The 18,562-nt window shown below is 40.5% G+C and overlaps 1 protein-coding gene across 4 annotated transcripts in view; it reads right to left on the bottom strand.

The window, feature by feature from the left end:
• Positions 1-18,562, bottom strand: part of LOC127443771 (potassium voltage-gated channel subfamily KQT member 5-like) — a 205,899-nt gene that overhangs the window by 54,172 nt on the left and 133,165 nt on the right. For all 4 annotated transcript variants that reach the window (XM_051702635.1, XM_051702633.1, XM_051702634.1 and 1 more), the window contains 2 exons: positions 14,775-14,865; positions 9,693-9,819 (listed from right to left, as the gene is read on the bottom strand). In XM_051702635.1, the coding sequence (XP_051558595.1) occupies positions 9,693-9,819; positions 14,775-14,865 (218 nt within the window). The remainder of the gene's footprint in view (positions 1-9,692; positions 9,820-14,774; positions 14,866-18,562) is intronic.

Genomic DNA, 18,562 nt, shown 5'->3' with positions numbered 1-18,562 from the left:
AAAGGAATTAATAATTCTGTGGAGGCAAGGCATAGATCTAGTAGGTTCAGAAACAAATAATAAAATATCATCTGCGTAAAGCAGAAGCTTATGCGCCATACCTCCCGCCATCACCCCTGGAAAATCATCCTCCTTTCTTATCATGGCTGCTAATGGTTCCAGGGCCAGACAGAACAATAAAGGGGAAAGAGGGCAGCCCTGCCGAGTGCCCCTATCCAGAGTAAAATAATTTGAAATTAATCCATTTGTTTGTACCGCTGCTACAGGGTGTCTATAAAGTAAATTAATCCAACCAATAAATGTACTCCTGAACCCATACATTTCCAAAATTTTAAAAAGATAATCCCATTCTACCATATCAAACGCCTTTTCGGCATCAAGTGAGATGGTAGCGACTGGAGACTGATCATTCGCCACTGACCACATGATATTGATGAGACGCCTGATGTTATCAGAAGAGCTACGGCTCCGAATAAATCCCACCTGATCTATAAGTATAAGAGATGTCATAACCTTACTTAATTGGTTAGCCAAAATTTTTGACAATATTTTTACATCTATTGGATCAGGGAGATTGGACGGTAACTTTTACACTCGCTTGGATCTTTGTCCTTTTTAAGAATCAGACTGATCCGGGCTTGTGTCATGGTTGGAGGAAGCTTTCCATTCTTTAATGATTCAGTATAAACTTCTAACAAAAGTGGAGCCAGTTCTGTAGCATAAGATCTAAAAAATTCTGCGGCAAAACCATCTGTCCCCGGAGCCTTGCCAGTAGGTAGGGACTTAATTACCTCATCAAGCTCCTCCAAGGTTATCTCAGAATCAAGAGAGTTTTTTTGCTCAATCATCAGTTTAGGAAAATCTAATGGTTCCACAAAGTTTTGAATATCTTCATCAGTAGACGAAGATGTGGAACTATAAAGATCAATATAGAATTCTTTAAAGGCATTATTAATATCAATGGCTGAGGTAAAATTTTCACCACCAGCAGATTTCACTGAGGGAATGATAGAAATAGACTCTCTCTGCTTTATATATCTAGCCAAAAGCTTCCCTGCTTTGTCCCCCAACTCAAAGTATGACTGTCTTGCCCTGAATAACCAAAACTCCACTTTCCACGACAAAATAGTATTATATCTATATTTCAATCGGGTCAATTCTCTGATGCCATCAGCTGACATACAGCACTTCAGCTCTGCCTCTGCACTTTTAATATTTCCTTCCAACTCCATGAGTTCTCGTGCTTTGGATTTTTTGATGAATGAGGCATACTTTATGATCCGGCCCATAAGAACCGCCTTAAGTGCCTCCCAAGCCACGCCCACAGAGGATACTGAGGACCAGTTGGTCTCCATATAAACATTGATTTCAGTCTTTAACATTTGTTGGAAATCAGGATTTTGCAAAAGGGACACATTAAGGCGCCAACTATATGACTTCTTTTTCTCTATATGTGGCATCACCTTTAACTCACCAGGGTGATATCCGAGACTTAAATGTTTCCAATTGAGCAATCCACAACAGATGAAATGAGGGATTTGGATATATATATATATATATATATATATATATATATATATAAAAAATCTATTCTAGAATAAATCTTATGGACTGATGAAAAAAATTTATAGTCCCTACCAGATGGGTTCAAAAGTCGCCAAATATCCATAAGAACAAGATTTTTACACATCCTGTGAAGCGTCAATGTTGCTCTAGGGGGTTTACACAATTTTGCTTCACTGTGATCAAGGACCGAGTCCATCAAAAGATTAAAGTCTCCTCCCAATATTATATCATGAGGGGTGCCAGTGGTTTGCAGCATCACTTCAAGATCTATAAAAAAAGCCCTGATCATCAGCGTTAGGTGCGTAAATGTTAGCCAAAATCAACCTTTGCACCTGAATTTCAGCAAAAACAATAATGACTCTCCCTAATTTATCTTTAGTCTGTTTAAGACATTTGAATTGTAAATGTTTATTTACCAATATAATGACTCCCTTGCTCTTACTTGAGCCAGCACTAAAAAAAAAAACATGTCCAACCCATGTCTTCCCAAATTTGTCAGCTTCCTGCGGGGAGAGATGTGTTTCTTGAAGAAACACTATATCATATTTCTTACATTTAAGAAAAGTAATAACCTTCTTTCTTTTTATGGGGTACCCCAACCCATTCACATTCCATGTGGAGAGAGATAGTACACTCGTATTAACATAACATAACATTTTGATATAGTAGAAAAAATAAATTGTGTGTCAAAAACAAAATTATACAGACCACATTCCCCATTAGTGAAACAATCAAACCCCGAATTCCCCCGAACAAAACAAACAGAAAAAAGAAATATGTGCGCATTAACCCCGCGCACGAAAGTGCCAACCGGCGACAATCCCTCTAAACTCAAAACGTCCACGAACGCCTACGAGCCCCCACGACAAATTTGCCATCAGATTGCAAAATTTTGCCTCACAAATTACATAACAGAAAATACTTTGTCAAATAAACCCAGCCATTAGTAAGAATGAACACAAAGAATGTGTAGATTCATTCACAGAACTGTCTCAAAGGTGTGATCTTCCACAAAACAAATTCCAGCTGATATAAAACTGTTCAGATATGTTCAGTGAGCTGGCTGTTATGAGTTCAACGGATGACGTAATCATTCCAATGTCCCGTAAAAATACTCGACAAAACAAACTACAGCCAGCAGGAGGAATAAGCATGAAGAACAAACAGATTAATCCACAGCTGTTCCAAAGGAGTGTTATTCAATAGAACAAGCTCCAGCCGCTAGGTGGAACCAATACAAAAATAAACAAAACCGGCATCCCAGTTCCCTGGATAGTCGAGTAAATTCACTCGGAGGCCGCATAGAAGTATATACCATGACTTACACAATCCATCAACTTTATAAAAGACATCCTTTGTGTGAGCATGTAGATATTTTGTAGTCATCCGTAGTGTCCACTCTCAAACTGGCCGGGAGCTTCAATGCAAAAGTAATCTTTTATCAATGCAAAAGTTTCTTTAAGGAAAGTGTTATTCACAAAACAAACTCCAGCCGCTAGGCGGAGCCAATGCAAAAAGAAAAAAGAAACCAAAATGACGCCCAGCTTCCTCAAGAGTAAGTACAGCGAGTCGACCCACTCACATGAGAAACACCCAATGGATTACTCACCCAGTGATTCAATAAAAAACATTGCCTGATTGGGACATGTAAATACTTTGCGACCATCCTTCGTTTCTATTCTCAGTTGAGAGAGAGTATGTTTGAAAAAACTGACATCATCGAAATTAGGGGCATAAATATTTTCTAAAGTTAGATTCTTGTTGCATAGTGTGCCTACAACAATTATATAATGCCCATTCTTATCTGATATAATATCATTTGGTACAAAGAGTACATCCTTATTAATCAAAATAGCCACACCTCTTGCCCTTGCCTGGAAAGAAAAAACTGTCCTTCCCAACCACGATTGAGGTGAATGTGATATGCGCTGCATAAATGGGTTTCTTCCTTAAACCTCTGCTTTAAGCTGTCGAAGATGAGCAAGAACTCTGTTTCTCTTCACCGAATGATTTAAGCCCTTGACATTCCAACTCAAAAATCTTAACTCTCTAAATTATAAAGAGTCAAATAACATAAAATCAACAAGGATAAAAATATACTTTTTACCAAACATAAAAAGTATAAAGTCAGCATGACGCCACCCCATAAGAAAACCCAACCCTCCCATTAAATCAACCTAACCCTCAAAGAACATTACAATAACAGCAAATCTACCTTCTAAAACAAAAACTAAGTGTTCTGAACACTTCCTTATTTCACCTTACCCTACACAATCCTCAGTCCCTTAAAGCAAAATATCCTCATTATAAAACATATAGATAACACTACTATATCAAGTAGTAGGCTTATCTTATGAGCAGACCCATGGCATAACGATCCTTTGCTCATTTTACTAATTTTATTTAAACATTTTACTAATATAATAATCAAAGGGAAAACCAAAATAAATAAGTGAGAATGCAAAGAGCAATAATAATCTCCCCTAAAGTAAACAAAACTTGTAATCAAAATCTTGCAAACAGTGATTGTGATAACATCAAAAAATAAACGAAAAACATCATATAACAAATCCGATTCAGCACGTGGAATCAGATCAAATGCAACAGCACAAACCAGTCGTTAGAAACGTAGAAATGTCCACGTAATGTAAAACACTACAGATGAACTGTAAACCATTTATGGTTTATGATGTCAAAGAACTCAGAATAAATCTGGTGTTGTTAAGTCAATGTAGTACAACGCCCCCCCCCATGATATAGATAGTAAATAAAGTCATAAATCCACCGTTCAAGTCTACTGAGCGGCCATCGTTACACTATAAGAGGGGCTACGGTGAGCCGTCAAAAATTCCTTGGCCTCATCCGCTTGACCATTCCTTGACCATCTTCCTTGGTCAGGATCCTCAACCTTGCGGGGAAAAGAAGGGATGGCTTGAATCCAAGATTGTAAAGCTCTGTCATTACCCCACGATATTGAGCACGCTGCTCCAGAACTTCTGGACTGTAGTCATCGTAGATGGCAATCGGTTTACCATGGTACTGCAAGGATCCTCTTCTCTTACGAGCCTCTCGGATCACCGCCTCCTTGATCTGATACCAATGAAAACGAACTATTACTGCTCTCGGCTTCCCTCCCTGTTTCGTCTTAGATATCAGAGCCCGATGAGCCCTGTCAAGTTCCGGGGAAGATGGCAAAATCTGCTCGCCCATAATTTCCGACAGCATCTTGGAAAAGAACACTGTGGGCCAAGGACCCTCAACGGACTCCGGTAAGTCAGTGATCCTGATATTATTACGCCGACTGCGGCCCTCCAAGTCCGCTGTTTTGGCCTTGAGCTTAGCGTAGTCCTCAGTTAATTCAGCACATACCGCTTCAAGAGAGTGAATTCGCTCGCTGAGGAGGTCTGCATTGGATTCCAATGATGCTATTCGTGCTCCATGGTCCGACACCGCAGCCTGGACAAGGTCAAGTTTTGCCTCTACAGATGACAAGGCAGTTTTGAAATCAGCAGAGAGAGCGGCTCTGTGATCTTCCAATAAGCTAGTCAAGGCCGACATGCTAACGTTGCCATGTGCCGCGGGCACGTCATCTTTAGCGGTGGTATCTTTCTTCGCTTGTTTGGCTGATTTAGATGCCATTTTTCTGCTTCCTTAGTTATTAAACTTGTTATCCCATTATATTCGGAAAAAATTAAACAGGTAGAGGATTATTAACTGATAACAAAAAAGATCAGTACAGGGAGCACGAGGTAGACACGTCTACTCCATTCGCATCCAGAACCGGAAGTCAGGACTTAAATTTTGGTCTGATTCTAAGCCAAAGCAATCCTAGCACTTCAGAAGACATGGATTAAACCACTCAAGTCATATGCGGTTACTTTTGTTCTGCCTTGATGTCCTATTGTAATAATTATTACTGCAAATCCCTTTGCACAAAAGCATCAGTTAAATGAATAATTAGTAAATTAGAAGACAGTTATGTCTTCTATTGAGCTCTCAAACTACACAGTTTACTTCTCTAAAGAGAGTTCATTGAGGACCAAGCAGAAAGGAACATAATCCTGCAGTGTATGTGAATTAATTGAAAAGAGCGATTTCCAATCTGCCGTCATGCCTGGAGCTTGGAAGTTTTGGACTTCACTGACTTACATTACATTTTATGGCCAAAAACACCTTATACATCCTTTAAAATATCTTTGTTTGAGTTCCACGGAAGAAAGAAAGTCATTCAAGTTTGAGGTGGCATGAGGGTGAGTAAATTATGAGAGAATTAAAATTTTTGGGTGAACTATTCCTTTAAGACTTAGACAGGACGTTTCTGTGATACAGCCCCTGAAGACCAGCCATTAAACAAATTAATACAATAATGTTTTTTTTTTTTTAAACATAAGGGCTTTTTCAGTTTTTTTTCAAGCAACATTTTTAACCATCAAACTAATAGTATCTCCCTCATCAGCTTTGCACAGAGACATATTATTCCCATTATTAATGACATTCATTACTCTTACTGTTTCCCATTTAGATCAGTGAGGTCAGGGATAAGTGTTAGCACTTAAGAACACAGACATCATAAGAAAATACAGAACAAGGCATTATTAACAGCAAAGCCAGCATTAATGAGCTCAGAGGAGAACACACACAGTGTAAAAAAATCTGGGAACAAATTGACAGGTTGAGGGGTCAGTGAATGAGAGCTGTTTGCTGAGGTGGATCTGGTGTAAGGTGACCAGATTTCTGAAATTTCAAGTTCAGTGGTTAATAGGTCATTGAAATTTCATGTTACTTACTAAAAAAGGGGACAAATTGGATTTTATGTATTTTGACCATGGTGAATGTGGTGATGTGCTGAACTATGCACTGTAAGAAATTATTTGGTTTAACTTAAAAAAGTAAGTAACATGGTTGCCTTTGAGTTAATTTAAAACAAAATTTTATAGTAAAGTAAAATAAATAATAATTTGAATAAAAAGGTATAGTAAATAACAATTAGTGGAATTATTATTTTTTATTATTATTATTATTTTTATTTTTTTTTTACATTATATTAATACATTGCCATTGTGTCATTAGTTTACTCAATAAAAACACAAATTCTTATGTTATATGAACAAATTAGTGAATCTAAGTTGATTTGGCAAAAAATATAACGTTAACAAATCATGGAAAAAAAAAAATGTTTAAAATATTTACGGTGTGGCGTATCATGCTCTATTAAATACAGTAGCCTTTGTCTCAATGAAATTCAAACACAGAGGTAAAGTTGATCATTTTTAGTGGTCTAATAATTATTATTATCATAATACTATTTTACCTAACTGTTTGTGTATCTCATATGGACCTTTTTTTTTCCCTCCCAATTTGGAATGCCCAATTCCCAATGTGCTTTTAAGTCCTCGTGGTCACGTAGTGATTCGCCTCAGTCCGGGTAACAGAGGACGAATCCTAGTTGCCTCTGCATCTGAGACTGTCAACCCGCGCATCTTATCATGTGGCTTGTTGAGCGCGTTGCCACGGAGACATTGCGCGTGTGGAGGCTTCACGCCAACCACCGCGGCAACTACGCTCAACTCACCACGTGCCCCACTGAGAATGAACCACATTATAGCGACCATGAGGAAGTTACCCCATGTGACTCTACCCTCCCTAGCAACCGGGCCAATTTGGTTGCTTAGGGGACCTGGCTTGAGTCACTCAGCATGCCCTGGGATTCAAACTAGCGAACTCCAGGGGGTGATAGCCAGAGTCTTTACCACTGAGCTACCCAGGCTTTTATTTACTGTCATAAATTATTTTCTCTCTTAACAACACACTGGCAACTGACTATCAACCGACAGCCTGAATGTCAATACAGCACAATACAACCTACTGTATATCTTATATATACTATTTTTATTGTATACTGTGCATTCTATATTGTGTTTATGTGTATTCTATATTGTGTGTATTGTATATTATTATTTGTATATTGTGTTGTGTGTAAATATGTATATATTAGATATGTATATTGTGTTGTGTAAATCTGATGTTTATTATAAACATATTTGACATATTTACTGGTATATGTCTCATCACTGTCATGACTGCTGTGTTGCTCGGAACTGCACCCAAGACTTTCACTCACTGTTGCACTTGTGTATATGGTTGAAAGGGATTTGATTTGATTTGATATATGGACATTAAGTGCAGCACTTCAACATGGTAACTAACAGATATTCAACAAATAAAAAGGCTAAATAACTAATATTTTTTTGTCAAAGTAAGAAAAGCAAGAATTAAGAAAGGCTCCAACAAAGAACGGCACAAAATTGCTTATGCACATCCTGAATGCAGAATGATGCGCTTCAATCTAAACAGAGAGCTTGGGAGTCTCAGGGCGATCCTCGCTGCACACTCAAAAGTGCAGAACTGCAGAACTGCAAGTTAATGATGCATGTTCACATCTAGTTCATGAAATCGAGCAGTTTAATGTTATTACCAACGTCCAGGAACATTTACCCTCCACAGTTCAAAGATGTGTAGTAAGCAGCTAACTAGCTTACTGACTAAATAACCAAGCAGTTTGTTTATCTAACTAATTAACCGACTAACTAACTAACTAACAAACATGTGGTTAGTTAAGTTAGTTATCTTAACTAACTACTAAGTGAGGTTAGTTAGTTAGTAAGTTAGTTACATAAAAAGATGCAAGTTACACAAATAAAAACAAACACCTTATAACTGGTCAGAGCAACATCTCTTTGAAATATTTACTGTAACCTCTAAAGATTTCAGTTAGTTAGCTAGTTGGTTGGTTAGTTATTAACAAATTTAACTAAATACTTTTAGTTTAGTTATTTACTTGTTACATAATAGGACACAAGTTACACAAATAAAACAAACACATAATTTATCAGAGCAACGACTTAAAGTATTTTAATTTATCATCTAAACATTTTAATTTGTTAGTTGGTTATTTACTAACTTAACTAATTAGTTAATTTAACTAATGAATGAACGAACTAACTTATTTTTAGTTAATTTAAGTTAATTAACTAACAACTTAGTTTAGTGAGTTATCTAACTTAACTAACCACTTAAAAACAAACACCTTATCATTGGTTAGAGCAATGTCATAGTTTGAAGTATTTTAATATAACCTTCTAAATATTTAAGCTAGTTAGCTTGTTGGTTAGTTAGTTATTAACTAACTTGACTAAGTAATTTTAACTAGCTTAAATTAACTAAAAGTAGGGGGCCTGGGTAGCTCAGCAAGCAAAGATGCTGACTACCACCCCTGGAGTCGAGAGTTCAAATCCAGTGTATGCTGAGTGACTCCAGTGGTTGCTAGGGTGAGTAGAGTCACGTGGGTTACCTTCCTTGTGGTTGCTATAAGGTGGTTCTCGCTCTCGGTGGGGCGTACGGTTAGTTGTGCGTGGATGCCACAGTGAATAGAGTGAGCCTCCACACGCTCTAGGTCTCCGCGGTAACACGCTCAGCAAGCCATGTGATAAGATGCACGAGCTGCCTATCTCAGAAGGGGAGGCAACTGAGAACTGTCCTCCGCCACCCGGATCAAGGTGAGTCAATGCGCCACCACAAGGAATTTGGGCATGCCAAATTGGGAAGAAAAAGGGGATAACCCATCCAAAACAATAAATAAAATAAAAAAATTAAAAGTAGTTAATTAAGTTAGTTAATTAATGTGAATTTATTTTTTTGAGGTAAATACTGTATAAATATAAAATATTTTAAAAATGTATTCAATTGAATTTAATTAAATGTATTTAAATTAATTAATTTATTATTTATATGTTATTTATTAATGTGAAATCAATAAATTACTCTTCCACGCTAATCACACTAGTCGCCATCTCACAACATCAGCAGAGGAAACCCGTTTCACTCCACCTATTCAAGCTCTAGCAAAACTGCCTGTGCCTACTTAAACCCCTGCTTAGCCTCTCTCCACCAGATCTTAATGGGCTAAATAACAATGCATAAACTCATTTTCCAAATGCAGACCTTGCTCCAATGGCCTCAGTTACCTCAATGCAAGTCCTGAACCCTGATCATAAACCATGAAAGCCTCTCAAGCTTACAGGCTCTTGTTTCCCTGAGGGACACCTGTACATTCACTGAAGACTCACCTATGACACAAAATGGCTTTCTTGCGAAGCGAAGTCGCCCCTGCCATCCTCTGTATCGGCAACAACAACCGGCAGACCAGATCCGAATGATGTACTCCAGCCCAAACACAATGATCATCACAAACTCCTGCAAGACAAAGAAAAGACAGTCAGGTAAAAGCAGGACATGCTTAAATTTGTGTGGGTGTCTACTTGTAACATCTGTGGTTGTGAAAACAATAAAATGTTTACACAAAAATAACACACTCTAACAATCCAAATTTTGTCACACCTACTCATTTATTACTAATTTCCACATTTTAGAATAATGGTAAATTCATCAACACTACATTTCACATTCTATACACTCGAAGATTACACTGGGCTTTCTCTCAACAAACTACTGTACATGATGTATCCACATTAGATGCTTTATAAACAATATTGAAGAAGTGCCAGTGTATGCGACTTTTTGGCTAGAAATGTTACCTTCACTATTCAGTCCAACTCAATTAATTAATTAAGTAAATATCAATATTTTAGTTTTGTAAAGAACATACATTGGCACGATTTACATTTGCCTTAAAAACTAATTTAAACCATTTAAGCATAAGTTTTTAGATCAAATGTTTTTTTTTAAGCTCTTGATAAATATAAGTTCAGTCAAGTGTGTATATCAGGCTTTCTTAGAATTAGACAATAAGGAATAAACCTCTTGCACAACAGCACTTTTACTACAAACACAGATTGAGGAAGACTTGTCTATCAGAGACATCTTATCCAACACAAATGCAAAATAATCTGATTATGGATCCATCAATGAGCTCTGATTTCTGAAGTAGTCATGTATCATTTTGTAAAAACACTGACATTTAGTTATAATAAGGAAATTATTTATTATAATCCTCACATCATTTCTCTGACCATTTCTCTCTCTCTCTCTCTCTCTCTCTCTCTCTGTCACACACACACATGCATGCACACACATACACGCACACTCATGACATGCACACATACAGCAGCAGATGTTGACGTTTAGGCCTAACCACCGAAAGGAATTCACAGAGGACTTTAAAGACTTCTATTAGGTTGACTGATATCATGACTTTGCATTTTTAATGAAAGTGACCGCAGTGTCACAGAAAAAAAGATCTTCCGTGATGATCACATAAGTCTGCAGTAATAGTTTGCACCAGAACACAGACAACAGATCATCATTTATGTTTGGTGTCAGCTGAGTCAATAATCAAATCAGGTCCATTTCTATAGCCATCATTACCAGTACACAAACCAGCAGGCTTCCATGAACAGAGAACACCAGAGTAACTGAATAGTCTTAACAGGGGACAAACCTTTGATCCAGTGTTTCAGCCTCTCACCTGTAGCTGGCTTTTGTCAGGGCGTGAAAATCAATTAACAACTGACAATATTCCAGCATGCTGCATTGAAGCCAGGGATCAAATTCTGACAAACAAATCACAAAGCTTAAAAAAGAGAATGTGTATTGTATTAGCTTGATCAGTGGTGTAGGTTTCATTTGATTTTTTTTTTTTTTTTTTTTGGGCACAATGAGTCATGCCATAATACTTATCACATTTTTAGAGACTTACACTACATATTAACATCAAGGCTGTTTTGCTTAAGGTATACTGCATTAAGAATGTGTTATTAAATAGCTAGATCATGAATAGGAGAAGCACCATGCTCAATAAAGCCAACCAATGCAGCTCAAGCCAATAAATAATACTAATCAATAAAAAATATATACAGTTAAATGTTGAGATGGTCTAATGTTGTCTTGTAATTGTCTTTGATCATGGACATCTGAGTTAAAATCTCTGATATTAATATTTATTTTTTCAATAAACTGAGTAGCTGCAGTGCCTTTGTAAGCATTTATTTTGTGATTTTTATAACTTTACTTGGCCTGTACTGTACGGTGCATGCCCCATTATGTTTGGCTTCTAGCAGGTGAGGAGATGCCCAGCAGAGGGGAGGTATGTATAGCATATGGAGCTGTTTAGAAAAAGTTACCTGTCAGAGCACATCATTATCAATGAGAGATGCGGGCAGTTCCCTATCTATCACTCGCTTGATGTTGTGTCGATGTAGTGACACTAGAGGTCTCCCATGGGAGCCCCAAACACCTCTGATCTTTGAGAAAAGGCCAATGGGAATTGGCAAGTGGAATTTGCATGCCACTCCCCAGACATACGGGTATAAAAGGAGCTGGCTTGCAATCACTCATTCAGATTTTTTCTTCGGAGTCGAGCGGTTGTGTTTCAGCGAGCTGAATTCCTCCACCGATCCATTCACCTCGAAAGCTGTTGGATTTACGGCACATTACAGTGGTTTCTCCCCCTCTTGCACCGGTGGTGTGCAGAGAACGCCCCTGGGTGCTTCTGCAGCTAACATAGTATATTCTTCCTAATAAAAGGGTATATTTTTCCTACAAAAGAGTGGCACAGACAGAGCGTCTTTTTAAAGATGGCTTTCCATCTGTGTATAATTCCTGGTTGCGGTCACAATCTCTCCGCTTCTGACGGCCACAATCGCTGTCTCACGTGCTTGGGTGCTGCCCATGCGGAGACATCGTTCGTGGATGGCTCATATCCTCATTGCGAGAACATGACCATGGCAACATTGCGGTCGTGGCTTTCCTTTATCAGAGAGAAAGCCACCCCTGCGGCTCCCCGCCTCGGTCCTTCTACCTATGGGTATGAGGCCACGGCGGTTAGCACTGGGGGCAATTTGGGGTTCTCAATGGGAGCTCTCCACTGGGAAACCACCCACAGACCTCCCATTCCCCAGTACTCTCGTTTGCCCCTTGTCGAGTTCTGGGATGAGACCGCCAGCTCATCTCAGGGCAAGTTTGTGATCTCATTTGGGGCTCGCAAAGAGGATGAGCTCTCGATCATTGCATCGGAGAGCGGGCTCATCCAGTCTGATGCCGAGGACTCGACTGGGCTGCTACCCTCGGGTGCGGTCACCCAGTCGCAGGCTGACGTGGAGCTGGCGGCAATGCTTGCCCGTGGAGCCCTCCACTCCCCCCTGAACACTCGCGGCTCGATGATTGGTTCCTGGGCTCAAACACTGCTCACGGCCGCGCCCCACCCTGGTTACTTTCTTCCCGGAGATGCATGATGAGCTCATGAGATCGTGGCAGGCACCTTTCACTGCCCGGACACGATTTATGGGCTCCTCCGCTCTCACTACCCTCAACAGTGGGGCTGCAAGAGGGTACTCGGCGATTCCCCAGGTGGATAAGGCTGTTGCGGTGCACAGGGCCTGTAGACTTATGTCGAAACTGGCGACTAAGGCCTACGGTGCCGCTGGACAGGCCACCTCCACCCTGCACGCCATGGCTCTCTTGCAAGTGCACCAAGCCAAGGTGCTGAGAGAACTGCACGAGGGTAGTTCTGACCCGGGATTGATGCAGGAGCTGCGCTCGGCGACGAAGGCCGACAAGGTACGATTCCTTGATGCCCCCATCTCCCAAGTTGGCCTGTTCGGCGACACCATAGAGGACTTTGCCCAGCAGTCCTCGACAGTTAAGAAGCAGACAGAGGCTATCCAGCACATCCTGCCATGGCGTGGATCAAGATCCCGCACCCCGTCTGCTCGTCGCCAAGGGCATCCCTCTGTGGCAGCAACACCGGCTCCGCCGCAGCCTGCCCCAAGAGGCCGGCCCCGGCGTGGAGCCACCCGCAGGTAGCAGACGCCACCCGTCTCACGGCCCGCCGCTAAGTACCCGAGGAAGGCTTCGAAGCACCCCTGGGATGGGCGACCCTGGGAGACGGAGACCCGCTACAGACTTGGAGCTGGTAAACAGACTACTCCATCTCCCTGTGGAGGGCAGGGAGGAGAATCCTTGTTTTCCTTTCTTATGATTTCGCCGCACGCCCAAAGAGCTGCGGTACCCACATTTTCAAGAAAAAAGCAGTTTCCTCACTTCCTGGGTCACACATTCGGTGTCCACGGCCGTCGTTATCACGACCGCCGGGCACCGCACCTTTATGTCAGGTCTAAAAAAAAAAAAAGCCTAAATATCTTACGCAGTGTTGCTTCTAAAACAAGATAAAGAAAATGTATCTTGTTTTAAGGATTTTCAGATATTTTTACAGGAAAAAATAAAACATTCTCAACAATAATAAGATTTTTGCAGTACATCATTGCCCTAATGTCGAATGTCTTAGTAGAGAAAAAAAATTAATCTAACATGAATGTCTGATAGAAAATCTTGATAGAAAAATATATAATCATGCCTGGTAATACGTGTGCATGTAAAAGGCCTAGAAACAGCATTTTAGCTTAGCATAAAGCTAAATGTTCAAAAGACAATTTCACAAGGCTTCACTATTTCTGCTTTTCCAAACTTGCTTCAAACCTCCAAAGAGTGTACACAACCCCATCTTCTTCTAATCGCATCATTTATACGGATTAATGTTTTCCAACAGAATAAACTAAATAGGATACTACATGAAACAAATTACAACAAAACACAAAGTAATCTCTTGAGTAATACAAATTATTTTTGAATGTAACTGTATTCTGATTGTCAATGATTTAAATTGTAACTGTAGTGGAATACAGTTACTAATATTTTGTATTTTAAAAATGTAATCCCGTTACATGTATTCCATTACTCCCCAACCCTGCCTATATCTTGCCTGTGAAAGGATACACCACTGTGAGTGAAATGGGCCAACCTTAACATTTTCATCCTTTAAATCTTTGTATATTTATGTTTTATACTGTTGGAGTTTTCAAACTAGAGCTGGGGATCCCCAGGGGGCTGCAAAGGGGTGCTAGGGGGTCCACAGAAAATTTCAGAGAGAGAAAAAAAAGAGTAACAAAAAGTTTATTTTCTCAAATTTGAGAAAAATCTACATTCATTTCAAATGAATTCCCTTAAAACATCCAATATATGCCTATGAGCTTGACTGTTATATTTAGAGTACTTGGATGTCAAAAACCAGAATTTTTTTATTTAAATAGATTTTAATAACTATATTATCTCCAAATATTTTGGCACAAGACTATTATCATGCTTAATGGTTCAAGTGGTGGACATTTTGTTTTGTACTGTGGTTCAGATCTTACCAGAATGAAAAGACTTTCAGAGGCCATTTCCTGGTGATCTGGAATGGTGGAGAAGACAGACAGCACTAAGCAGCCAAAAACCAGGACAAACCTGTAAAAAAAACAAAAAAAACACAGTCATTTAGAGAGGCAAAATAAAGCTCAGCATTAGTACAATTGACAGTTTTATTGAATGATTTTACACACAAATGCAATCAAACTGTTTCTATATTCTACCATCTGTGCTACAAATTACAGATTTATATTCCATTGACAGTTTTTTTAACTGACTTTTCTCATTTTTATCATAACTCTAGCCTCTGACATAAATACTTGAAAAATCCCAGCCACAAATAAGAAACCCTCCTCCAAATATTTTAACTTCTAAGTACCATAACCTTAATTTTCCATCTCGTCAATATGAAAAATGGCACAGAGGAAACCGCAGTTCAGACAACAACCGTGCCCAGAGATTTGAATTATTGACCTCTTCAAATAAGGGGTGGGAGACATCTGTATTTGATCAAAGAGGTCTACGTCAGCTTACTGATCTCTCTCTCTCTCTCTCTCTCTCTCCCTCTCTTCCATTAAATTTATCCCCCCTAGATCTACTCCATCTAGTCCTGTTCCCACTGTCCCTTACAACTCTAAATTTCTTTGCCCCTTTCCTTGCAAATTCTCATGCCCTAACACTCTTTTTCTCTCACTCCTTCTTTCTTTCTCGCCCTCTTGCTGAAATTGTCTCCCACGGGATGCACCCAGGTCCTGACCTTTAAATATATGGAGTACCACGGACATTTATGAACAAACAGTTTGAAAAAACAAAATAAAATTTATGAATAATAATAATAAAAAAAACAACAACATAGAAATTTGTATTTATTTAAAGGGATAGTTCACTCAACTATGCATGAAGAATGCAAAACGCCAAAAACAAAAAAAGAAGAATGTGAAAGTGGAGAGTTATAGAAAGATATTACTTAAATATTAGTCTGTTTCTCACCCACACCTACCATATCACTTCAGAAGACATATTTAACCACTGGATTTGTATGGACTACTGTTATGCTGCCTTTATGTGCTTTTTCAGCTTCAAAGTTCTGACTACCATTTACTTGCATTGCATGGAGCTGAAATATTCTAAAAATTGTTGTTTGTGTTTAGCAGAAGAAAGAAAGTCATACACATTGGGGATGGCATGAGGGTGAGTAAATGATGAGAGAATTAAAATTTTTGGGAGAACTATCCCTTTGAAGTCAGTTCATAGATAAAATAACAATCTAGGCCTAGTGACAAAAAATGCAGATTATATTCAGATTATTATATCAAAATTCAGATTTTTTTTTCAATGAAGAGTGTACATTTTTATTATTCAGCATAACAGTGAAAACTGAATGAATGCATTCAGTTTTCATTCAAATTCTTAGAAAAGAAATGTGAATGTTTTAACTATTGTTAATGAATACAACTTATTTATAATTATTTATAACTAATGATAAAAATATATTAGTATGTAGAAATTAATATTAACCAAGATTAATATATGCTGTAGAAGTACTTTTCATTGTTCATGTTAACTATTGCATTAATGGTAAATTAAAGGGCTCGAGCCTCTGCCCCTTTCATGCCCAAATCTAAAGGTGCCCTTCTGGTCATCCAGAAAAAGGGGGAAAATCGAATAAAAAAAGTAAAATTATTAAATAACATTAAATAATACAAATCTTAATAATCTCACAATAATAGTAATAATGTGTCAATATGAGATTTCCTTGAAAATAGCGGAAGCATTAAAGGAAATTAGGTGGCGGTGCTTTTAACAGACCGTACTACAGAAGATCGGATCATTAGAGTGGCTTGGCCTCAGACGAGTAACTGGTCAGACTGAAAAATCTACTCTATGTACTGTCCTGTAAATTCATAAAAAAAATTATATTCGATTGCTGCCGGATTTCAGACATCGCAAACATGCAGTGTAGACAGCTTTATTAATTATAATCGGACCAGTCATGTCACTATGAGTATAAATAGAAATTCAATACCTCTTTCATAGAAAATACTGAAGGAGCTGTCTGATTCAGCCAATGTTGGTTTACTTTTTTTTTTTGTTTAAAGCAAATAGACACTTTAAAAAAAGGACCATGGTATTACAAGTTCCCTATCTGTCACTCACTCGACGTTGTGTCGATGTAGTGACACTAGGGGTCACTCTTGGGAGCCCGAAACACCTCTGGTCTTTGATAAAAGGTTTGCATACCACTCCCCCGAACATACGGGTATAAAAGGAGCTGGTATGCAACCACTCATTCAGATTTTTCTTCGGCTGTTCATTCACCTCTGCTGGATCTGATGGTGCATTTCAGTGGCTTCTCCCCCCTCTGCACTGGTGCACTGCAGAGAACGCCCCTGGGCGCTTATATTCAAAAAAAAAAAGAGTACACACGGAACGTCTACCCACGGGTATGAGGCCAGCACGGCTAGCACTGGGGGTGATTTGGGGACCCCAATGGGACCACCTCCGGCGGGTATCCCCCCACGGACCTCCCATTTCCCAGCATGCTCGTCTGCCCCGATTGGGCTTCCGGATGAGTCCGCCGGCTCGTCTCACGGCGACTTCGAGTGCAGCATCGGAGAGCAGGCTCGTCCAGTTGGACGCGGAAGCCTCAGCTGGGCTCCTCCCCTCGGGTGCGGTCGCCCAGTCACAAGTTGACGTGGAGATGACGGACATGCTTTCCCGGGCAGCCGTGAGCGTTGGGCTAGAGTGGAACCCTCCGCTCTCCCCTGAACCCTCGTGGCTCTTTGATTGGTTCCTGGGCTCGCAGCGCCACTCACAGCCACGCCCCGCCCCAGTTCCTTTCTTCCTGGAAGTGCACGAGGAGCTAACAAGGTCGTGGGAGGCACCTTTTATTGCCCGGTCCAAATCTTTCAGCTCCCCCACCCTCACTACCCTCGATGGTGGGGCGGCCAAGGGTTATTTGGAAATCCCCTGGTGGATAAGGCGCTCGCGGTGCACCTATGCCCGCAGAGCGCCACCACCTCGCGTGGGAGCCCAATGCTCCCGTCCAAGGCCTGTGGGTTTACATCATCCCTGATGGCCAAAGCCTACGGTGCCGCTGGACAAGCCGCCTCCGCCCTGCACACCATGGCTCTCCTGCAAGTCCACCATGCCAAGGTGCTAAAGGAACTGCACGAGGGTAGTTCTGCCCCGGGATTGATGCAGGAGCTGCGCTCGGTGACCGACATCGCTCTCCAGGTGACAAAGGTCACGGCGCGGTCTCTCGGGCAGGCAATGTCCACCTTGGTGGTCCAGGAGCACCACCTTTGGCTCAACCTGGTCGAGATGGGAGAGGGCGACAAGGCACAGTTCCTTGGTGCCCCCATTTCCCAGGTTGGCCTGTTCGGCGACACCGTCGAGGACTTTGCCCAGCAATTCTCGGCGGTGAAGCAGCAGATGGAGGCTATCCGGCACATCCTGCCCCGGCGCAGCTCAAGGTCGCAGAGGCAGCCCTTGCCCCGTTAAGGGAAGTGGGCATTCGCATCCTCAACGATCGGCTAATCCTAGCTCACTCTCGGGATATGTTGTGTGCACACAGGGACCTGGTGCTCTCGCACCTCAGCCGAATAGGGCTTCGGGTCAACTGGGGAAAGAGCAAGCTCCTCCTGATTCAGAGCATCTCTTTTCTTGGCTTGGAGTTGGACTCAGTCTTGATGATGGTGCGCCTCACGAATGAGCACGCACAGTCGGTGCTGACCTGTTTGAAGGCGTTCAGACAGAAGACAGCGGTTCCACTGAAACTGTTTCAGAGGCCTAC

The sequence above is a fragment of the Myxocyprinus asiaticus genome, chromosome 7 (genome assembly GCF_019703515.2).
Source record: "Myxocyprinus asiaticus isolate MX2 ecotype Aquarium Trade chromosome 7, UBuf_Myxa_2, whole genome shotgun sequence".
NCBI lineage: Eukaryota > Metazoa > Chordata > Actinopteri > Cypriniformes > Catostomidae > Myxocyprinus > Myxocyprinus asiaticus.
Note: the sequence above shows the minus strand (reverse complement) of the source record. Positions and strands in the feature narration are given on the sequence as shown.